Below are 24,422 nucleotides of genomic sequence, written 5' to 3'. Positions count from 1 at the left end.
CACCGCTGCATTTGACTCTTTGAGGGTGATAACGTTAACTGTGATTGATATTTAGTTGGCAAACAGTTATTTTTACCTTTAAAACAAACACCATTAAACTATCTAGGCAACTCTGGTAAGTGGCCCAAGCTTGCCAAATTTCACTTTAGCACCCCTGAACGGACACAGGGGCCACCTGGTGTGTATTGGTAAGCAGGGGTCCTACATTTTCCTGTAGAGACTGATCATCAATTGGCAAACAGTGACACATTCCTGGTGTACCTATGGCAAGTGATGGCTACCTTTCTGGGCTTCCTGGTTGCTTACTTGTTTGCGATGTTGGCACTGTATCCTTAACGGGTTCCTACGTGTTATCTGCAAGTAACTGGCCTCCTTTCCAGGATGCCTGGGTGTTTGCTGAGCAGGGGCCACTTTCATGGCTTGCCTGAGTGGCTATTGGAGAGAAGGGGCCAGTTTCACAGGTTACCTGGGAGCCTGTTTCTTAGGCAAGTTGTAAGAAATGCCCCAACCTATTTGCTGGAATACTAGTTAGGCAAAATACTTTTTCTTTTTTAAAGCTAAAATAACTATTTGTTTAGGCAAAGGTTTAGTTTTTGACATTTGTTAAACTGTTTTTTTTTTGTTTTTTTTTCTCTAGATAATGCTCCAACATCTTCCTCAAATCTGCCATTTGCCATATTTGATGAATCATGTGATATGCAGCCTGGCACGTAAGTGGTAGCTTTAATTCATACAGCATTTGCTGTGAAATTAGAAATTCATACCAATCCTATTTGACAATTCCTAGGATATTATAAAAGTGGATCCGTTTATATTGTATTGAGAACATAGCAGTTTAGCAAGTCTCCCTATTCACCCGATGCAGAGTTTACAGAAGCTGTTTGATGCTGTCCTTACTTGTACATTGTCAAGGCAGACTAAATGAGGTATATCTAAACCTTTGTTTAATAAGTTTCCAACTCTGATTGCGGGGTAGACCTGATAGACTTGATAGGGCAAAAACACGAACTGGCAAATAATATACAGTAACGCATAGATTGTCAGCTCTTTTGGCCTTATTTGAAATAAATGAGATGGGTTCAAAATGGCTCTTAACTGATGGATGGTTTGTGGGTATTTTTTTTTTTTCTTTTAGGACTGGAATCTGGTCTGAGCAGGAGGTACAACAAAATCAGCACACCTCTATAGGTAAGTTTAAATTTAAAAAACATTTTTTTAAGTCCAACCAATAAATCCCCAAAACTATAATTTCTATTACAAATTCAAAGAGCTCATGATTTTAGTGGACACACCTGCATCATTATTGTAAATATAGATCCTGCACACTCTGGTCTTTTGGCAACAGCACCCTGTCTCTGCAATATTTTTTATTAATCCTTGTGGATTGTCGACATACGTTGAATTAATAACATGTTGTTCTCCATCTTTTACTAGATCTGTCTCATACTTCTTCCTCTAATGTGCCATTTACGATATTCGATGAATCATGTGATCTACATCGAAACGTGTAAGTGGATGGATTTACTAAACCACACAGCTGTTGTTTATGTATATATAAAAAAATATATAAAGTATATATAAAAAAATAGTGTTTTTAGACTATCATTCTTCTGGGGTCTCTGTTTAAAGTAACAAGCTAACAGATGCAGTTATCTGTAAATTATGTCCAGAAAATCTATAGTCGATGTAAAGATTAAAAAACGTCTCCAAGAGGGTTGTTATAATAGAACGTGCCACAAAGGTAACATGTTTACAGTTGTACATTAAGCCTTGATGGCTAAGGTCCCTACCAAATATTGATGGCCTTGTCGCCTGTTTGCTCTATCCCTCCATGTGAATTCTTTATGGTCCATTTTGTAGTGGTATAGTTGGTACTCTAACCTCACCAAGCATGCTGTATTTGCAAGCCAAATGATTGCATTTCTGGAGCCCATTCTATGTACGCCTTCTAAAAAGCAAGCATTCCACGGGGGACTTCATTTAGTCTTGCTGCTGCTTCAGTCACATTCCCTTTCCATGTTCCCTCTCCATTTCATGTTTCTGAGCCAGTAGAATTTGGCAAAATTTCATTAGATTTGTTTAAATTTGACCACTTGGAATCTCCGACTTCTTTATCAATTTCTGCAGTTGTGGTTTATAGCACCATCATCACTGCCATGTGATACAGATTTTTAGAGGATGTTGGTGAGCCAAACCTTTTGATTAAACCGCATTTTCATCACTGAACTTGGCAACACTGTCTGTCTGATGGAATACTCTCAGCACTAAAAAAAAACACCTGTTGGCTTAATGAAGTGGTTTTGGTTTATAGATCATGTCACTGCTCAATTCTCTGCCATTTAGGAGTTAAATAGCTTTTTGTTTTTGTGTAACCTTAGCCACACCTGGTTTCATTTTTCAATCAGATCTTACAGCACAGTGTGTTTACTTTAGAATTTCTTATATTCTGCGGTTACTTGAACTTCAGTCATGCACAGGAGACTTTAGCATACAATTAACAGAGCAGGAGGTAATACATTCTAAATGAAACACACCATGCATTATTTAGGCTGTGTTTCAGGGAGTGTGTAGTGATGCTGTGTGAGTCACATACACACACCGCATTGTTTTAGATCAAACTAAGTGTTTGCTCGAGTATCTGCCCCCTCAAGATTGCTTAAAATAGAATGCGTGCACGCTGAAGTAAATCACATTGACGGCAAGCCCCTTATAAAGGCAGAAATACATCATATGCAGAAAGCAAGATAACCGAGAGAATACATCTTTAATTGGTCAAGTGTTAAGTATCTTATTTAACCCCTTAAGGACCAAACTTATGGAATAAAAGGGAATCATGACATGTCACACATGTCAGGTGTCCTTAAGGGGTTAATGCACTTCCTCCAAAGTGTGATGTCACCATCATCCTGGGTGCAGCTCTGGATGGAGACACCATCTTAATACATGACATTCTTTACATTCTTTGGTCGATGGGAGGGGGTGCTCTAGTAGCCATTTTGAGTAGATAATGAACACAGGATGGGAGGGGGTGCTCTAGCAGCCATTTTGAGTAAATTAATGAACACTGGCACATACAGTAAATAGTAATTTTACTAACAATAATTTCTATCCATAACAGCATCATTATACACAGTAGTTAAATTACTTTGCTGAAGTGACTATCGCTGCCTAAACAAAGAAATGTAACTCCTGAATGGCACAGAATTAAGCCGTGAGACTGCAGGGGCATGATCTGTACATCCAAACTGCTTCAATAAGCTAAAGTTGTTTTTAGTGCATTTAGTGTCCCTTTTTAATCTTTGAACAGGCAGTAATGGAGAATAGAGGTCTTGCTTTTTGACTGATGGCAACAATGTATAATGACTAGAAATATATGGCTAAAAGACGAGAAATCATACAAAGCACAAACTAATTTATTTCAACTTTCTTTTTTTTTTTTTTTAGTCAATCAATTTTTATTGAATCAGGCAAAGATATGGGTACAGAATGAAGAAGGGGTGACAAAAAGTGTTCATACAGGCTGGGAACATGTTAACAAATTGTAACAGCATTTGTAAGCAAAGAGTTTAACTGAAAATTAAGTTATGCATATTACAGAACAATCACTGTGTAGCAGAAAGGAAAGGTAGATAGGCAGATCCAGAATAAATTAACTACAAAAATGAGTAATCATTCAAACAGCCTTTTGGGGGAGATGGTTCAGTGCTACAGGAATAATATTGGGCTGAATCATAACAAAGGAGCTATTTTATAGGTTGTCTCATAGCATACAGGTGACCTTATATTGTAAGACCAGAGTTAACCACAGAGTAGACCTATGTATTGATATCATCCTTAGTAAAGACATGAGAGTAGCGTTCAGTGCCCAGCAAGGCTTACGGTTACTCTGGTGATGAGGAGGGGGTCACAAGTTGGCGAACTAAGATGCCAGGCTTTATAGCGTGTCTGTCGCGGTGTGGCCTATACGACCCGTGGCCAGGAATATCAGCGGGTAGGCGAGTTATGTCCGTGGGTACGTCATTAATAGGCATATAAGAGATCAATCCGTAGCAGGTGTTACATGTGTGTTGGTGTTTGGTCGTCCGTAGGATGGATTATGAACGAGCTTCAGCTAGTCTGTCCGTCTAAGACATTCATGTGGGCGGCGGAGGGGGGGGGGGGGGGGGGAGAGAGCGGGGAGAGGGAAGAGTCCGAGGCCTCGGCCCGCGCCCCTGCTACCGAGAGGTACCATAGCCAGGGCGCCCAGGTACGCGTACATTTCTCCTGTCTGTCCTGCAGTGTTGCCGTGAGGGATTCCATGGTGTATATGTCTCCCACTTTGTCTAAACACTGCTGGAGCGTGGGCGCATCCCGTCTCTTCCATTTTGTGGGGATCAAAGAGGTGGCCACTGTCAGCAGATGTTTAAGCAGTGACTTTTTATAGGTGGAGGTTGGTATGTCTGTGTGATGTAGAAGCATGGGTAGGGGTTGGAACGGTAAGGAAATGTCTGTGATTTGTCGGATGGTATCCCTAATCGTTGTCCAGAAAGGAATGATACCGGGACAGGACCACCAGATATGGAGGTAGGAGCCATCAGCAGATCCGCATCGCCAACAGTCTCCAGATGTCTCAGCATCTATTCGGTGCAAGGTGTCAGGAGTTCGATACCAGCGGGTTAAGATTTTAAAGTTTGTTTCGTGGTATCTGGAGCTAATGGAACATTTGTGTGTTAGGGTAAAAATCTTTTCCCACTCCTGGTCTGTGAGTGTTGTCCCCGTCTCCCTCTCCCACCTGGACACAAATCCAGGGTGTGTTAAGTTTTCGCTCAACAGTAGTAATGCATAAGGTCTGGAGACCCCCTTATCGGGGTGGGTCCGTATTGTGCAGAGCGATTCGAACTGTGTGGGGTCTCTGTGTAGGTGTTTGGACGGGAAGGTCCTCTAGTATGCCTGTATTTGTAGGTAATGGAAGTTGTCCACGCCCGAGGGTGTTTTGTCACCAATCAGACCCGCTAGGGGCTTAAGCCGGTTCCCTTGTAGAAGTTGTCGAAAGTATAGCCAGTCCGAGTCGGTGTATGCGCGCAGGTCTGCAGGGGTGAGCCCCCCTCCAATCTTAGGGTTATATGTTATGGGCGTGAGGTGACCATCTGCGGTCGTAAGTTGGTGCGAGTATCGCAGCGACTCCCAGACTCTTAATGTGGCGTCTATGAGTAGGTTTCCAGTTCGCAGGGGTCCCGTCGTCTGAGAGCTTAACCACAGGCGGGATGGGAGTGAGCCATCCGCCTGTTCGAGTTCCATGGGAACCCATAATTTGGTCGTAGGGCGAGCGTGCCAGTCCACCATCCGCAGTAGGTGGGCCGCCTGGAAGTATCTCAGGAAGGACGGAGGCCCCGCACCCCCTTTGGCCTTAGGTCGTTCTAGAATCGCCCTGCTCACCCTGCTCGCCTTCCCGTTCCACACGAAGTGACGTACGGCCGCGGTTATGGAGCCGAAGAAAGTTCTCGGTAGGTATATGGGGACCGCCTGGAAGAGGAATAAGAAACGTGGTAAAACATTCATTTTTACGGCGTTTATTCGGCCGAACCATGAGACATATAGGCCCTTCCATCGTCGAGCTGTATGTCTGAAAGTATGGGGAGAAAATTCAGTTGGTATAGGAGGGACAGGTCGGTGGGGAGCCAGATCCCTAGGTATCTTAATTTGGAAGTGCACCATGTGAAGCGGAATTGTGTGCGGTTTTCTCAGCGTCAAGCGAAATCGGCAGGGCTTCAGATTTACTCGTATTCAGCTTAAGGTTAGAAATTTCGCCAAAGTCTTGGAAGGCCCGGAGGAGGTTGGGGAATGAGACTGCCGGGTTGTTGATAAAAAATAACATGTCGTCCGCATAAGCGGCGACCTTGTTTTCCACATTGTGCAGTCTGTACCCCGTGATGCTCCCATCCCGTCTGACCGCCTCCAGGAAAGGTTCCAGGGTGAGGGCAAACAGGAGGGGGGACAGCCCTGCCTGGTACCATTGCAGATGGAGAACGGGGCTGAGAGTGCGCCATTGATCCGAATACGGGCCGTGGGGTTCGTGTATAGGGCTTGGATCCAGGAGCGGACGTGGGGTCCAAATTGCATGTGTCGTAGGGTGGCCTCGAGGTACTGCCAATCCACCCGATCGAAGGCTTTCTCGGCATCTGTGGAGACCAGAACCAGGTTTTTGTCTGTCGACCGGGCGGAGTGCATCATGTTTAGGGCTCGAATGGTGTTGTCCCGGGCCTCCCTACCGGGGATGAAACCCACCTGGTCAGGATGTACCAAGGCGGGGAGTACGTGAGCGAGTCTAAGGGCCATGGTCTTGGCAAATACCTTGAGGTCAGCATTAAGGAGCGATATCGGCCTGTAACTTCCGCAGTTGGTGTGGTCTTTCCCCTCCTTAGGAATGACCGTCACTGTCGCGTGCAGGGAGTCTACCGGGAACCTACCACCATCTAGAAGGGAATTAAGTCCCTCCTGTAAGTGCGGTAACAGTATGTCCTTGAATTTACGTAGGTACGCAGTCGGTAGGCCGTCTGGGCCGGGGGCCCTGTTTGATTTAGACACCTTGAGGGCTGCGGCGAGTTCCTCTATGGTGATAGGTTGGGCCAGTTCCTCGGCCAGGTCCTCCGGGACCTTGCGCCCTACATATTCCGAGAGTAAGGTCTCTATTTTCCGCAGGCGCCGTGGCGACTCCGCGTGTCGTGTGGTATTGTCAATGTTGTAAAGGTCTGAGTAGAAGAGCCTAAAAGCTTTTAATATGTCTGATGGAGCCCTTTTCATTGTCCCGTCTTCCCCTACGATCTGGTGTACATGGCGTTGCCTCTGTCTCTGGGTCAGTGTACGGGCGAGCAGTCTCCCACTCTTATTGGAGAATTCATAAAAGTGTCTGTTGGACTTTCGTACGGTGTGAAGCATTTTCTGGGCGAGTAAGTCTCTGAGCTGCCTACGCTGATCAGTGAGTCTGCAGTATATGTCGTCTGCTTGGTCCTGTTTGTGGCTAGTCTCTAGGTCTGCTATTGTGCGTATTAATGTTTGAACCTGTGCGGCGTGGTCTTTCTTCCGTTGGGTGCAGAGTCTGATGAATTGGCCCCGGATCACACATTTATGTGCCTCCCAGACCGTAAGTGGGGGTACGTCTGCGGCGTTGTTGTCGGTGAAGTAATGTGTCAGAGTCTGTGCGATTTGGGCGGTAAAGTCAGGATCGGCTAATACGCTCTCATTTAGTCGCCATTGGCGTTCTCGAGGTTTGAGAAGCGGCGTTGTAAGCCTAATTTGTACTGGGGCATGGTCCGAGTCGTGTTGTATTCCTACAGTGGATGTGGTGAGGAAAGGGAGAAACTCTTGGGCGAGGAAAATGTAGTCTATCCGACTATATCTGTTATGAACCGCGGAATAGCATGTATAATCTTTGGTCTCGGGATGCGCCACTCTCCAGCAGTCGATCAGGCCCGCCTTAGCCAAGGCTTGCTTGGCCTGGCGGATACAGTGTGTAGGGATCGTGCTGGTGCCCGTGGATGTGTCCATCCGGGGCTCCAGAGGGATATTGAGGTCGCCAGCCAGCACTAGGGTACCTTCCCGGAATTTCTCTAACTGCGACAGGGTTCTCGCTAAGAATCGGTGTTGTCCCTTATTGGGGCAGTAGATCGTGGCAAAAGTATACTTATGTTCCGCGATTGTTCCCTTCACAAATAGAAATCGTCCGGTAGGGTCGGCCAGCGAAATGGTATTCTCAATCGGGACTGTATTAGCAAATATAATAGCAACGCCTGTGCGTTTAGCATCGGGGTTGTTGGCGTAGAATCCCAGGGGGAACCTCCTGTCCCGCACCTGGGGGGCATCGACCCCCTTAAGGTGCGTCTCCTGTAAAAACACTATCGAGATCCTCTGAGACCATAGGGATCTCAGCAGATGTCGTCGTTTCTCAGGGGCATTAAGGCCACGTACATTGTGTGAGTGTAAAAGCAGAGGTGCAGGCGAGAAGGTGGTCGCCATGGCTGTCTGGGGGGTGGGAGCCGGGCCTCGGGGAAGGGGAGGGATGCAAGAGAGGGTGGAGAGGGGGGGGGGGGTCAAGTGGGGGGAGGGGGAGGGAGAGAGAAAGAAGAGAGAGAGAACAGGAGGGGGGGGGGAGAGGGTATCTTGGGCGGGAGGGGGGGTAGGGCAATGGGGGGGGAGGTAATTTAGAACTGTCCTTGTGCCGGGGGGGGGGTGCCCGTCAAGTTTGTAAGAGCAAAAGACAACTATAGCCCTAGGTCGAGTGGGGAAGACCTAATTTACAGGTGGGTCAGTTGCAGGGGGGTGAAGAATAACAGTAGGTGAAGTCCGTCTGAAATGGTCGGAGTCCGACTACCCTCGACCCACGTCGAGGGGCGTCCACTGAGCCTCCTGCAAGATGGGAGCTTGAGGAGGCTTCAACTTAGGGAATCATTGCGGGTTTGGAGATGGGACAGTCTTCACTTGTCGATGTATTGGCTCTCAGGTTAGGGTTGTACGAGTCACTACTAAGTCATTTGTAAATTGTATCGTGAGCCGGGTGGTCAGCCCCGGGGGTCACCATGTAGGATGGGGGCTGGCCAACGCATGTCCGTGTAGAACTGTGTCAGGATGGTACCTCGTTTTGGAATAAGAAATTAACCCGGGGAGACTCCCGGTGGGGATCTTAGCCTGGCAGCTCAGTTTGCACTAACACCTAAAGAAATGACAGTTAACAGCACCGAAAACTATGCAAAACTTTATAAAACATTAACAGCATGAGATTCTTGGCAACATACGGTAGCTCATGGGAACATGGAATCATGGGAAACCGCAGGGTTTGTATCCGAGGTTGGTAAGGTATGGCTCTACTGGAATGATGAAGTGCGGACCCGGCGTCGCGGCCGCGTTCAGTGTCAGGCGAATCCAAGGGGCATACGCCCGTTGGTGCCGCCCGAAGAACAGGGGTGGACCGTGCAGTCCGTTGTATGTAATGTGGCAAATGGTGCTACCGATCCCAACAGGCTGAGGTACATGGTAACACAATAAAACATGCATACTGTAAAACATAAAGTCCCACAGCCTTGGTCAGAGGCCCATTATAACGATATGACCCCAGGTTCCCCCACCATATGCAACGTGCAAAAGCGGGCATCGGTTAATTCAAGGGAGTCTCGTGGGGTTCAGCCTGTCTCAGGTTAGTCCATGGCGACCCCTGCCGGGTGGGGAGGGACAATAAGGGTAGGGTTTCGCTGGAAATAGGTAAGTTCTAAGGTCCCCTGCAATGTGAGGATATCGGGCACATCTGGCCGGTCCCAGTCAGGGTTCGGGGGGGAACCATTTCTCAGGTGACCCAGGTCGTTGTGCTGAGGTAAAGTACCCGCTCCCCTCCCAAATACAGCGTGGACCCTCAGGGAGTCAAAGTGGAGCCATAGGTGACCATATAGTCCCAGGGGCTTCGTATGGCTGTATGAGCTATGTGTCTTGGTGCCCGTCCCTGAGAGTGTGTTAGGGGTTCCCCAGTGGGTACATGTTCAAGTACTTAGCTTTTTATTGATGATACCCGGATAGGACCACTGGTGTCAGCGTCTGCTCAGGACGGTCTGCGGTCTCCGGGCTCGGGTCTGTGCTGTTGCAGTCATTCCTCCGAACCACCTGGGCCACCCCAGCGCATGGGTTGCGCGTTCCTGCGGGGTTGGGTGCGGAGGAGCTCGGGGACCTCGGGGTGCGTTGGGCGAGGTGGCGGTTGGTCCAAAATCCAATTGCGGACGGTGACTGGCGGCAGGTCAAGGGCCCTCAGGAAGCTGGGTAGGTCGTTAGGCCATCTCAAGGAGCACCACGTGTTCCCCTTTTTCGCCTGGAGGCTGAATGGAAAGCCCCACTTATACGGGATACGTTTCTCCTGGAGAGTGCGTGTCAGCGGTCGCAGAGCTCTCCGGGCATCGAGGGTGAGGGAAGATAGGTCCTGATATAGAGAGACCGATGCGTCTTGGAAGGTGACCGACTGTTTGCGGGCTGCTCTCATAATAGCGTCCTTAAGCTAGAAGGAGAGAAGGCAACAGATCACGTCTCTGGGGAGGCCGTCACTTCTAGGGGGACGTAGGGCCCTGTGGGCGCGCTCGATGTGGAATTCGTCCGGTGCCTCATCGCCCAAGATATGGGTGAAGAGTTGTGCGAGGGCTTTGTTGAGGTCTTCAGACTCGGTTTCAGGCAAGCCTCTTATTCTGATATTGTTTCGTCTCCCCCTGTTGTCCAGGTCCTCCACCTGCCGACAGAGCTCCAAGAGCACGGAGCCTTGTCTGGCAGTGGCATGATCAGTAGCCTGGGAGTGTTGTATGGCCTGTAGGTTCTCGCTCTCCAGCTCTGTGACTCGTACCTCGAGGGCCGAGAGATCCCTACGCACCTCCATTATCTCCTCACGGATCGCTGCTTTAAGCTCCGTTATCATGGCGGCCTTGTCGTGTTTGGTGAACATGTTGGCAGAGATGGCTGCCAGCTCTGCCGTGATCTGTGTGAGGGTGTCGCCTCTCGCCGAACTGGGCTCGGAGTCCGCGCCACTCTCCGCGCCTGGGGATGCCGCCGCCATCTTGTCGGCATGCCTCGTGGCTCGGTAGCCGTCTGGGGTAGTAAGGAAATCGTCCATCGGGCCCGCTTGTTTTCTCGGGGGACTGGAGGCAGAGGGCCCTGGGGTCCCTAGGCGTCTGGTTTTACCCATCTTGCGAGCGCAGATCAGCGGTTATATGGGGCTTTGTGGGTCGAGGTCGCGGAGCTCCGGTGAAGTGCGACTTACTCCATGTATTTCAACTTTCTATGCCTGAGCTGCCCCTTTAAAGGGAAATCTATCAAGCTGACTGCTGTGGGGAAAATATTAGCACATTTATTGTGCTGGCCATATTGAAGTACATCATTTAATGTGTTCTATTAGCATGTTTTAGTAGCACAGTGTATACATGTCATTTTGTATTTCTTCCCAAAGGGGACTTTGCAAACTGCATGTTCTATATCAATTCTATATTCCGTTCTCTTGTTTTTTCCAGGTCAGCTAAGAACATGATGCCACCCCCAGTACGTCGTCCTCTTTCTGTAAACCGGCCAAAATCATTCCATGAACATTCTCTGCTCAAAGTAAGAAATTGGGTCCTGCTCACAAAGTCACTCTTTCTGCTAGAATCACCACCCGTCCTATATCTACTTTAGCCACCCTCAGTGCTTTCAGCCCATCAATGTCATCTTGGCTGGATGGATACACACCAGTAATGCAGAATTGTTTTGCATTATCATTGCAGACGAAGGTGGGCCAAGCTATGGGTGATGGGGAGAGGCCTAGTCTTTCAGACTGCTCCATAATAGTCCAATAACAGGGAAACCGGGCACATTGAATTAGAGCACCCTAGCTGAAGAGCTGTTGCGATTTTTATACAAGGGCAGTTTCATTTAATGTTTTGAGGTTTTTAAACACATATGAGGTAGATGCATGCTGCTCTCACATGAAGCCTACCTAGATTTCCCCCTCCTTGGCTGGATTGATTGGCTTCTACTAAACTGGTTCATGGATTGCAGGATAAAACTTACAAGGAAAGGTTTAAAGGATCTTAACATGTATAGCTTGGTGGAAAGACGAGACAGGGGGGATATGATAGAAACATTTAAATACATAAAGGGAATCAACACAGTAAAGGAGGAGACTATATTTAAAAGAGGAAAAACTACCACAAGAGGACATAGTCTTAAATTAGAGGGGCAAAGGTTTAATATTATACGGAAGTATTACATTACTGAGAGGGTAGTGGATGCATGGAATAGCCTTCCAGATGAAGTGGTAGAGGTTAACACAGTAAAGGAGTTTAAGCATGTGTGGGATAGGCATAAGGCTATCCTAACTATAAGATAAGGCCAGGGACTAATGAAAGTATTTAGAAAATTGGGCAGACTAGATGGGACAAATGGTTCTTATCTGCCGTCACATTCTATGTTTCTATGTAACGTCAGGTTTTATTCTGTTCTCTTCTTATATTAAAAGGATGCATTGTACGGCATTGAGCCCTTAAATGAGGATGCCATTGTGTGTGGTTCACACGAGAATAAATCTCTAATCCCGGACCTGGAAGATACCTGTGAGTTTGTAAGAGCTGCTCAGCTGGCGTCGACTCCTTTCCACAAGCCGAGAGATGAGTTGGAGCAGTCTGCACAGGGCAGCACATCAGACATGGAAAGACTCCCTCTCAGAGAGAAAACGCCTGTATGCGAAGAGTCTTATTTAAAGCAACACTGCATAAAAAAACTTAGGTATGTCTGCAAACCACCTTGAACAGCTTATGCTAGATTGTATGTGTTTGCGCACGAACTTACTGTCTTTGTGCATAGTGTATGATTTTTATTTGTCCCTTTACATATTGAGAATGGGGGTAATTAGTTACGTGACTGCTTTTGTGAAAAGTTAAACTGTTATAATTTTTCACTTCACTAATGGCCTCTCAGCTTTGGTTTTTGAAACAAATAGAATTTTAAAAAAATCAGCTGGACCCAAAGGATGCCCATATGACTGCTCACCCTGACCAAATTACAATTATAGCGGAGACCATCAAATACTTATAATTGGAGGATGCGATGACTTTGTGAACATCATGAACTTTATTTTTATTTTTAGCTCTGTTTTGTGACACTCCGCCATTGGTAATGAGTTTAATTTTATCAAGCCCTGCGTCAGGTGAATAGTGTGGTTTTTATATTGTGCCCACAACAGACTGGTGACACTTTAACCTAATGAAGGTGAAACTTCTCAGCTGAGATGTCTCCTGTGGTCACTGGATATGCTGCACCTTTTCTAGGATAATCTTTTGGTTTTGTAGAAACTGGAGTCTGTTCTTCCTCTCATTTTCTACAAATTGTAACCAGAAGTTGGCATTCCAAAAACATCTGCAGTATAGGAAAGGTGGTGCACAATTAGTTTATCTTCCGTACTGCCCCCTGTTTAACCCCCAAACACATTTATTAAAATTCTCAGTGGTTTTTAAATCTGTGGTGTATCCAACAAACAGCTAGAAATTAGATGTCTTATTTCCTCCCATATGTTGTCTCACTGGCTTCGGTTTGGTGTATTCCTTCTCTACAGTCCTATCTTAGAAGCAAGCCGAGAAGATGCACGCACCTCATTGTCCTCTGTCTCTTCTATGTCTTCAAACTCACACTCTACCAGCACGTTGCATTCCAAAATGCAGCCAGTCCTGGAGAACTTTAACTCTGCTCTGATAACCGGGGTGTGTGAGCTCACACCAGGTAAGTTTCTCTGTGGGAAGAGCCACATCTGTTGACTTTGACTCTGTTGGTATATTCTAAGCTTGGTCTCGTAACCACCCTGGAAGATGGTTCCTTGCCTTGTAGCAATAACACAGTCACGGTGTTATGAGAACACACAGATGTGTTCAATCATTGGTAAATTTCCAATGTAGCTGTTTGACATGCCCTGTGATATGTTGATTTAATGATAAAATAATTTTGTTTTGTTATAGAAGATACTGTTCACCCTGTGGAGATTGCAGACCTGCACATGCAGCTGTTGGAGCCAATGTATGAATTGTTGGCTTCCGCAGAGATCCAGCACGGGGTTGAAAGTCTCCCAGTCATGAAGGATCAGGCAGATGTGACTTTGGGTATGATATTCAAATTTTGGTAACCTTCAAAACTCTAAATCATGTAATAAGAATGCACTGCTGTATGAGAGGGATACTCCCACTAGAATATACAGTTAAGTGGATTATCCCTCCGTGCAGCAGAACTGACATTTTACACGAAAATACATAACTTTTTATAATAATCATGATATGTAAACAAATGGATGTTCGTTAGATAGCTGGGGTCTGAGCGCACATTTCGTGAAAGTACAGCTCAGATCCCAGCATAAATAACCGAATGCCGCACAAAACAAACATTACGTTTAAGTTATCTTCAAACTACCGATTGACTTTAGGGAACCACTTTACCGAAGGACCGGGGCTCCCGAACGGCTTGGAAGTCCAGCGGTATTCGTGCCGTCGAGTAGCCGATTTTAGTTCCAGGCGCTCGACGACCAAATACCGCTGGGCTAACAAAGGATCCAAGATGGCCGACCGCCGCGTGGTCGGTAGTCGAACGGCGGCCACCCTGAATCCTTCTAATTACCAATTATCCTTAATGGGAGCCACACATGTGTGTGGTTTCCCTTCGGTAGTTTGTTCGTTTCACGAACAGTGTTGAAATCCACTGTTAGTGAAACTATTGTATGAATTCTGGTGGCTTTCATGCCGCCAGGATACGGACGCTATTGTTCGCATGGAACACATTATGCAGACGTACACTTGGTTCTTAAAGTTATACGCGCACATTTATGAAAGTACAGTTTAAAGTGGCTAGTTTTGCCACAGTAGGCACAATATAGAGTGAGAGAAGCGAGAACTACCAACTGAGGGGATAGATGAAGAGTCCATGGGGCTGAGGAACCAGACTAAGAAAATGGGACTCAAACTATTGGCATGATGGGGCTCCAAAAATGTACTGATGTTAGAATAAGGAAATCTTACTGGTATACAGTTAGGACTATATTTTTGTCTTGGTGAAAAAAACTTTTCTGTAGCATAGAATGATCAGTCTTCAAAGACTCTGATAAAGCCATGACTTATTTTCTTTCAATCTGAGGACTTTTGTAGAGCTGGTGTCTGCATTATTTATTAACAGGTGATGAAACTTTGAGTCTGAAGCGTGAAATACCACTGGGAGAGAAGACTAAGCTGTATATAGGATACCCAGCAGGTTTCGATAGTTGTGGTATAAAGGTCGCATTAAAGGTATGTTTGTGAATTTTAAGATCATGTCTCCATAAAAATATCAAGCTGATATTAACTCATTATTCTCATAATTATTCATTAAAGTGTGAATTGTCAAGAACAAAAGCGAATAACTTGGCTAACATTGACATGTTTTTTTTTTTCCCCCAGATTGGTTATTTTTGAACCAAAAAACGTGAAATACATTATTAATTTCCAATGGTTAACACTGTTTACTCCAAGCACTATGACACTTGAGTCAGTTTAATTATTGCGTTTGGAATCTGTGTGTTCAGCATTTCGTTCTAAAATGCTGCACGTACTGAGGTTAACCCCCTTAGCTGCTTAAGGTATAATTCCATCTCCAGTAGCTACATTAGTTAACCTAGAACAATCAATTCTGTGCAAAATTAGCATCTGATGCGACCACTCACAGCTTGCCCCCCCCATCTACCTTGTGCTGCCCCTGCTCAGCTCTGTCTGTCCTCCCTCAACTCCCTCCTCCTTGGATGAAGTCCACACCTTCTACTACTGTTAAAATATTGTCTTTGTAAGCGTAGTTTAAAATAAACTGATAGATGAAAACATGCAATATTTCAACATTAATATTCTAGTGACTTGACTCAAAAACTAGTATTTCAAAAAAGGTACGCCAGATCACTTGCATGTAAGCCTCAGTGATTCCTTAACTGGCAAAATCTTTGTCCTGCAATCTAGCTGTTCCAACTGAATTCATGCTCCCAGTCACAGCATTTAAACCTACAGATTTATCTGTAAAAAGTAAAAGTTCATAGACTTAGATTCCTATATTAAAATTGATTTGGTACTTATTCTATATCTCGTAGAACTGCACTATACAAAGGCAGATCAACCTGGCAATCTGTTAATCAGCTCGAAGTTTTACTGTTCCTCCGCACCAAATATTTCCTTTGGGTAACTTGACAGGTGATCACATGGCATTACAAAAGGCAGCCAGACTGAACATGCGTTGCATCCAGTTGCCTATCCATGTGTAACAAATGATTTTATTTTGAGGACACAGAATACATAATGTGCAGCTATAAACTCGTCTGACATTCAGGATTTACATGACAACGCTAGTAAATAAAGTGTTCATTTACAAATTGTAGCAATCAATGTTTCTTTTACTAAACTGATTTTGTTCCAGTGTTTGCTTTGGCCCAAGACTGGCACGGTATAACATGCAGGTGGCACCAAATAATTGCAAATTGTTCCTTGTCTTGTTAGTTGAAACAACAAAATAATTTGTTTTCACTTCTTACCCTCTGGCCTCTGCTTAGCTTTTTTTTTTAATGCAAATCTTATGTGAAATTGATGATTTTGTGACTATTAATAGAATATTCTATGTTGTGTAGGTGGAGTACCAGCCAGTACCCTGGGATTTCTACATCCTATTGCAGCTGAAGGAGCGACTTGGAGAATGTTTTGAGACCAATTTTCTCGAGCAGAGCAACTGCTACTTATTTAAGGATGGATGTATTATGCTCTACAGAAATATAAACTGCTTCAGCGTTGAGGTGAGAAGCCACAAAACATGGATACATATCCTTATCTCGACCTACATGATCACTCTTTAAGTTTTCAAACACTATATATCCATGGTTAACTTATTTTATTGGAGTTGGGCAAACCGTAGTAGGTACAAAAATTGCGAAATGCGCCCACCCAAGATGCTGACACACCTGCAAATAGAAGCATGATTTGAGAACAAGAATGCCAAACTTTGAGCATCAAAGGAAATGAACTCACAAGTCTGAAATATAAATTGATTGAGAGAAAATTTTATTATTAAAGGGGCACTTTGCATTAATTGTGGTGGGATGGTTTGTGGGCATAAAATCAGACTTCCTCAGCACCTTAAGCCCAGTCCCTCTGCTTTGACTTGGCCAATGCTGAAGTGGATGTCTGCTGTTGCATTCTGATAGCACTGCATAGACCGGATTGACATGCTTAAACCTTGATAAATTAGCAAAATATTATTTGCTAGGGTTGGAGACCTATTCTTACTTTTCTCATAATTTGCAGAAATACCCTATTTCACTGCATAATGGTTGCTGATTCAATGCCTTATTTGTTTCCTTAAAAATGGGGGTGAGCGCATTGTGATATTATATATGCAACGCTTTATTTTTTTTTTTTAATACCAGTTTAACACTTGCTGATATTATAGTTGCTAATAATATAAGATGGCATAGTTTCTAATGTTTTACGTAAACTCTGATCCTGATCCCGGACCTCCTGTCATTTCTTTTTTTTTAAATTTATATTTTATTCAATTTAGAATAGCATAATCAACTTTTCCAATATATTCAGTTAAGTAAAAACGTGGGCATATTAATATCTTAATGGGTATGAAAACAGTGATGGATGTAACAGTAGGGATCAATAGCAAGGTGTTGAGCAGTCTCTGTTGTCTACTTGCTGTTACTCTGTGGTCAATTGCGGACCATAAGGAGCTGTGCCTAGTTACAGAGTCCTGTGGGCCAATGTGCCATGTTGTGTCGCAAAGGGGTTTCTGTAACTCTTTCTGTCTCTGTGTGGTCCCCATCACTTGTCGGAGCTGGTTCTCGCAGCCTTGGGCAACGGAGTCAGCCTCTTGATTGCGCTGTTAATCGGCACCTTGTGCCGGCGTTTGTTAATGCTCTCGGAGTCCCCTGGGTTTTTGGTGGGAGGTGAGGTCCCTTGCTGTGGCACATTTGTCAGTCCGGCCGTTTGTAGGAAGAGCTCCATGTCATCCCCCGAGGTAAGTGTGTGGCTCTCTCCCTCAATTTCTGTGTGGAGGGATCCTTCCATGCCCCAGCGGTACCTGATATTGGCGTCTCTGAGTATCTTGGCTATAGGTGCAAGTTGCCTCTTTTCTGTGAGGATGGAGAATGGTGTATCCGGATAGACAGCTATCATGTGGCCCTCAACTGATCCAGTCTCTGGATTTTGTCAGTATGGCAGATCTCACGGAGATGTCTCGGGTCAGCACGATTACATCTCTGGGTGCTGCGGTGGGTGCTGCCGCAGACTTCCGTACTCTGAATGCCGAAGTGACCTGTGGTAAGTCAGGGTTGTTGGCAATGCCCATGGCTGTCAGGAGGCTGTGGGTGTAAGGCAGGAGCTGTGTGTTGTCCACCTTTTCAGGGATGCCTCTGAGGCGTAGGTTTTTCCGCCTGTGTCTGACCTCCATTGTGGTGAGTGTGTGTCTCATGTGCTTAACTTGTGAGGCAAGCTCCTGTATGTCCCGGCTTGCATTCTGTATTTTTTCGTCCCTGGAGGTTTCTCTTGTTTCTAGGCTTTTAACTTTCTGCCTTACCTCCTCCACCTCAGTCTGCACTTTCTGGAGGTCGTCCCTCCAATTCTGCCTCATCTCAACTAGAAGCCGTTCTATGTCGCCTCTCGTGGCAGGTGCCTCATCTTCCTCAGACTCTGTGATGTAGGATCGAGGAGATGGCAGTGAGTCTTCCTCTTCCAGGGAGGCCTCAGATGCCTCGGGTGTGCAGCAGGCTTCGGGCACCATCTTAGGTCTCTGTGAGTTCATAGGTCTCTCAAAGGCTGACCTGATGTCAGGCTGTTGGGGCTTGGCTGGACCCTGATGCTTCTTATTTTTCTTCCCCATTGTCTCTGCTGTGGGGGTGCCTGTCTTTCGGGTAAGATTTCCACAATTTCGTGTTTTTTTTCCCGGTGTTTTACTCTGGGTCTGAGCGGAGCTCGGCCGTCCGCTCTGTTTCGCTGTCGGCCACGCCCCCCTTCCTGTCATTTCTTAAAGCATTATAGAGATAAAATTCACTAAAATACAATAAACTGATGGATCATAAATCCTCTCTTCAGTATAAGATCAGTGGGATGTTCGCCATCAGTTTTACAGATTACGAATGTCTCACAACAAAAACAGCAATGGTCAATTATGCAACTATTACGTGATTAATTAAATTTGAACAAATTTTTGGGTTGAAAAACCAGGGTGTGACTATTATGCGGTACTTTTCCAAAGTTTTTTTTGCTCTGTTTTCTTGGAAAATGACTTTAGAAAAATGCACTTTTCCAATTATTACAACATATTCTGTACATCTCAAATCCCTAATGCACAATTACATATTTTTTTCCCCATGGACTATGCAGCTTACCGATTTAGATTCCTATTTTCCAGCCCATTTAAAAAAAAATAATAATAATTTTGTGTTCTGTTGTGTTTAAGCATTCCTTCCTTCAATCTTTTTCTTTCAGAGTATTCTACAGGATCCAGAGGAAGACACCGATGAAATGATTTTATTAATTGCTTACAACTTACTGGATCTGGTAGAGAAACTTCACAACGTGGAGATTGTGCACGGGGATCTGAGACCAGAGACTCTGCTGTTGGATGATCGGTGAGTTGCCCAATTATTATGCTGCTTTTTTTTGTTTTGTTTTTTTATATTCTTTATTTTGTTGTGCAGAAAATTCCATACAGGTTTGTCATGCCTCAACAGCAATTGACAGTCGGGATACAAGGTTTACATGCAGTAAGGCAGTCAGAGGAAACCTGTGCACATTTTTATAAGGAGTAATGACAAGATTAGGAACATGCAAGGTATACAAGGCTTAATAGAACAGTCTAGATCTAGATTGTGACGTTCGCTGTCATATGAGAGGCTATCTAGACTCTGGGGGGAATGGGGAGCTATTCTCAACAGTAAGCAACAGGTTGTGTAGCCGCTGGGGACACTGCTCTGGAGGCTAGACATATGAGTTGATAAAGGTATCTATCTGCCTGTGTCCTTTGTCCTGTGCCTAGGATGGTTGGTTCTGCTCCTATCAGGGGTTAATTGTCGGCAAGTTGAGCGCTGCGCTCACGAGCCATAAGGGTTTAGTCTGTAATAACCGGGCTCCGTTAGTAAAAGGAGCATGAGTGGTGACCTTACAGAGGTACCTCTGGGTTTGGGGTTTTGGGAGAGGTGCAGTTGACTTAATTTATCAGGTAGGTTATAAAATTGGTACCTCCACCATTGTATAATCCGCTCTCCCCGGTCCCCGCATCCCAGTGCTACAATAACTGTACCTAGCTTGACATTCACTATTTCAAGTAAGGGAGTCTGAAGCTGGTGGGCGCAAAAAACTCAAAGCTATAACAAGAGAAACGTATAACAGTGAATCCATGAAAGTTGTAGGCATGTACCACTGGCTATGCCGCTTTGCATCGGGGGGGCAGCGCAAGTCCCCATGGTCGTCCGCATCAGTCAGCTGATGCCCACCCTGGAGGCCCGTGATGGAAGCTTGGTATGTAGGTGCAGCTTCATCAGTATGCTGGTATGCTGAGGGGCAGCCAGGGGGTATGTTGCGGCAGCTTTCAGTCTCCTGCAGGAGGTGGGGGGCCAGTTCGATGGTTCTCTGATTTCTTTCCAGGGCTGTGGCATCAAGGTGTCTGCTTTCCTCCAGCGGAGGAAGTGGCAGGAAGCCCTCTGTCTGTGTCGCAGACGCTGTCTCTGCCTCTGGTGTTTTGTGGTCTTCCGCTTGTGGGATCTTTGCGCCGGAGCCATGCCCCTGTTCTTTCTCTGCCCCTGTTCTTTCTCTGCCCCGGAGGGTGTGCTTGTGTTTTTACTGTAGCGTGGGAAGTCACCTTGCCTGGTATAGGCCTCTCCCGCTCCTCTCCGTGATACCTCTGAGCCTCCTATGCTGTCCGAGCAGCTGGTGTCAGCAGTCTGGAACAGGCCTCAAGTGTTGCCCAGAACCGTTTGAAGATCGCATCCAATGTTGGCATGTGTCGGAGAGGTAAGCAGGTCGGGTGTAGCTTGCCCTGTAGAGCCAGCCCACGTGCATCAGCCATCTTGCGGAGGCAGTCCTCAGTTCAGGGTTGTTGCAGAGTTTGCTTGTTGGGCTGTGTTTGCAGCCCCAGCGGAGACCGGGATAACCCCCGCCGGTCCAAAGGGGGGAACGTAGCTCAGACCACAGTCGTGTTGATAATAGGCGGGAGACCGGCCGCTTCTCCCACCCCCGTTGAAATGGCAGGCCGCAGTAGGTTTCGGGCTCCAGAGACACTGAGCAGAGCTAAGTCGGTCAGCCCACAGCTGTTCCCCAATATCATGGGTCGAATTCAGCCGCTCAAGGTAAATATTTCACGCTTTATCTGCTTATATCACAGGTTTATCGGAGAAGCTCCCTCAACCTGCATCCTGCTTGCTTGGCAGTCAGGCCCTGCCCCCTATTATGCTGCTTTTAAGCAATATATACGTGTTACATTTGCCTTTTTGCATCAATTCCTAAACCTAACCAAAAATTCCTAAAGCTTTCATTTTGAGTAACTGATTCTTTTAATTTAGATTGGGGGGGAGGTAGGGATCGGGCTAGTTTTCTTTTTTTTTTTTTTTTTTTTTTTTTTTTAATTTCACAAAGCACTACTGTCAATGTGAGTTGAGATGAGGTGAGGTCTAATGACGATGTCGAAGGTGAGGGCTAATGATTTCAATATATTTTTATTTTGAAAAGCGTCTTCAGCTTGTCGTCTGACACAGAGATGACTGGTTTGTTGAAGTTAATAGACTTTTCCAGTAGTATGGACCTTCGATTGTGTCCCACAATGAATTTACATGGCTTTCCAGTAGCTCAGACCAAGCACGGACAGCAATATCTTGCTCATCGGACTTCTCCTTATCAGGTAAATGAAAAATGCATCCTAAGCACCAAGGTAACTGGAATGAAGTTATTTGTCAGTTTATTTTTTGTAAATATCCACCCACTCTTGTTTGTTATATAAAGATTACTGAATAAGGTACCACTAGCGTAGAATCTGCTTAATGTATCTATTCTGAAGCCTCAAAAGACTGATCACAATTTGTTTAGTTTGTTTTCTTTTTTGTTTTGAATTAAGGATCAGGAGGCTGTAAATGTTCCATATTCTTTCTATAACGTCTTTCCTACTACATTGTGTCTGTTTTCTTTGTCTCCCTAACACCCTCTCCCAAACAAGCACAGAAACCATATGTGTAATTTTAACTTGCCATTGGCTATTGTCAATTTTGAGTCCTAATATTGTTTTTTTTTTTTATATCTAGTTTTACATAAGTAAAGAATGTAACTCATTGTGTCCTTTTTATTTTATTTCTACTGGCCTCAGGTGGACATTTTTGGTATTGCAGATTTGGTGCACTTTATGATTTTCAGGAAACCATTGCAGTTGCATGAGGAAAATTCAACCTGGAAAATCATGGAATCCATTCCCTGCAGGTGAGTAGTACTACTACACCCGCACAAAGCTAGGTCAGCAAGTATCAGGTGGCCCTCACCCAGTGAAGGAACAGGATCGCCATCCGGCTACTGCAGCATTGCAGAAGCTGGATGTTGATGAGCCTGCTGCAGAGGGGACCCAGGTAAGTAGGCAAACAGTTTCAAAACGGCTTGCCCCATTACCAAGGATACTGCTAGCATCATAACCACTGCGGCAGCCTATAGTGGTTATGGTGCTTGGAGTAACCATTCTATAGCTGCAGGTACACCAAAAGCACGAGAAATGTGAGCATTATATATCCTACAGATACACATACAAAACACTTCACCTAAACAGAAACACTAGGAAAGTCACACCCACCATGAATTTTTAAATTAAATTGCTTATTCTCCATGTTTTTCACGTAGTGTGATCAGCTCACTGCTCCATTCTGAGATTCAGCACTATTGTTTGGCTACAAAATGTGAACATGCTGGCTCCCTTTTATGCCTAATCCAGAAAGGAGTATGCTCTGGAGTATATTGATCAAAGGTAGATCCCCAGCTATTAAAACCTCGTGTTCTACAGCTGGGTATCTTCTATTGGCCACCCCTCACTTTTAGACTCTATTTAGCAATGTACAAGAAAATTCCTAAAGATACAGTGATTTCATATGGTCTTACTTCTCCACACATTACACTAAGCCAAACACCAATGAAATAGATCAAAGAAAGAGTTAACGGTAAGATTCAAGGTTCTTGCTTTTGCTGTAAATCCCGAGGGTTTGCAGCTTCCTCCAGTGAGTTCTTGCTAGATCACAATATAAATTACACTTCTCGGCTAATACTAGAAATCCGTTTCCATTGGAAGCAAAGCATATCCCATACACCTCTGTTCAGCTCATTGCAACTGCTGCATTCATCGGAAAACATGGATAGACCTGCTGCTCCATCCCTCCAATAGTTCTAGGCTATGTGGTTGTTGCTGGTATTCTTTGTGTTACTATGCTTTGTGGTCTCTTTTAGATGTTCATACAGAAAATACTGGGACACATTCTTTGCAATGATTCTAAACCGAGACGAACCCACAGCAAGCTTGCTAAGGGATCTGAAAGTGGAAATAACTCAATTATTTGATGGATGTTTTGAAAAGAAGATTTCCAATTATTTGTCCAAGTTGATAATGTGTCTCGATTCCGATGAGTAAGTGTAGGAGTAGCACATGACACGCCCAAGGAGGTGTCATTGTCCATGTCATACTATCTTTTGTCTTGGATTTACTACAATAAGTACGGTTTCTTACTTTTTAACCATGCTGTTGCCTCTCTGCTGGAGTCCCTGTGGAGCTGTAACTTGATGTATTTGAAAATGTGTCTTGACCACTCGAAAATCTGCTTTGCTGCCGTGGCACTAGTGAAATAATAGTTTTTTCTCTGAGCATTTTGTCTTTGCTCTTGATCTTTACCGGACATTTTTGAAGCCTAAGATTTTTTTTTTTCTGGCTTAACAAAGATTGTTTGTCTATATATATGTCTGCTTGTATAATAGCTTAGTTTTTGTTTTGTTTTTAAATTCAAATGTTTGCAATAAATAGGTGCAATTTGTGATTCGTGGTGTTTTTTGAAAATTTCTGTTTATTGAAAATGTGTTTTTTACAGAAAATAACAGTATCATTGAGAACAGTCTGGTACACGTACCAATTACGGCAAGTAAATAAATATGTGCAGATCTCTGTGTAGATCAGAATAGACACGCAGGTCTGAATTCCAGTATTATCTAGCCATGTACAGGGTGCAGCAAAACCAGTTAAGCAGTTTTGAGGGGTCAATGCTCAGGCTGTGGTGGGGGGAGGCAGGTGCACTTGGTCTCATTGTGTTCCGTCCATCACCCCATTTCAGTAGCCAATATGGTTTGGACTGGAGTACATCGAGGCTTTGCCGTGCGCGCATTTTTAGAAAACAACCAGTCTGTGATCAAGAGCAAAGAGCTTTTTGGAAATGGTTCAACATTCCGCGCAACAATGCCGTGCCTAATGCGAACACACTTCAGACGTGGGTTAGGTGGTTGGAGGAAACTGGTACCACGCTTAAGGTACACATGGCCGACGCAGGTCCATAAGAACACCGAAAAATGTGCAGCTGGTGAGAGCAGCAATTGAGCAGTCGCCAGGACGTTCTGCTCGAAAGCATGCTGTTGCTTTGGGAATGTCAGACTGCAGTCTGAGGAGGATTCTTCATTTAGATTTGCAGTTTCATCCCTACATGATGACGTTGGCTCAGGAATTGAGCGTAGCATATTACGCCAACCGCAGAAATCTGTGTGAGCAAATGCTTGCACAGATCCCGCCGGCAGCAGCTTTCTTCAGTAGCGACGACGCACATTTTCATCTCAGTGGAGCTGTGAGTAAGCAATTTCCACTACTGGGCTTAAAATAACCCCCAAATGATTAATGAAAGACAGCTACAT

The 24,422-nt window shown here is 45.1% G+C and overlaps 1 protein-coding gene across 1 annotated transcript in view; it reads left to right on the top strand.

The window, feature by feature from the left end:
- The window catches only part of BUB1B (BUB1 mitotic checkpoint serine/threonine kinase B), a 49,578-nt gene extending 26,144 nt beyond the window's left edge, over positions 1-23,434 (top strand). Inside the window, exons 17-29 of the mRNA XM_063440206.1 lie at positions 638-710; positions 1,136-1,188; positions 1,435-1,507; positions 11,007-11,094; positions 11,990-12,255; positions 13,082-13,245; positions 13,479-13,619; positions 14,680-14,789; positions 16,145-16,306; positions 19,002-19,144; positions 21,240-21,408; positions 21,868-21,977; positions 22,983-23,434. Coding sequence (XP_063296276.1) covers positions 638-710; positions 1,136-1,188; positions 1,435-1,507; positions 11,007-11,094; positions 11,990-12,255; positions 13,082-13,245; positions 13,479-13,619; positions 14,680-14,789; positions 16,145-16,306; positions 19,002-19,144; positions 21,240-21,408; positions 21,868-21,977; positions 22,983-23,163 — 1,733 coding nt within the window. The 3' untranslated portion in view covers positions 23,164-23,434. The remainder of the gene's footprint in view (positions 1-637; positions 711-1,135; positions 1,189-1,434; positions 1,508-11,006; positions 11,095-11,989; positions 12,256-13,081; positions 13,246-13,478; positions 13,620-14,679; positions 14,790-16,144; positions 16,307-19,001; positions 19,145-21,239; positions 21,409-21,867; positions 21,978-22,982) is intronic.
- Positions 23,435-24,422: the final 988 nt, after the last annotated feature.

Source organism: Pelobates fuscus, chromosome 13 (genome assembly GCF_036172605.1).
Source record: "Pelobates fuscus isolate aPelFus1 chromosome 13, aPelFus1.pri, whole genome shotgun sequence".
In the NCBI taxonomy this organism is placed as follows: domain Eukaryota; kingdom Metazoa; phylum Chordata; class Amphibia; order Anura; family Pelobatidae; genus Pelobates; species Pelobates fuscus.
The sequence above is the reverse complement of the archived record's forward strand: the minus strand, read 5'-3'. Positions and strand labels throughout refer to the sequence as shown.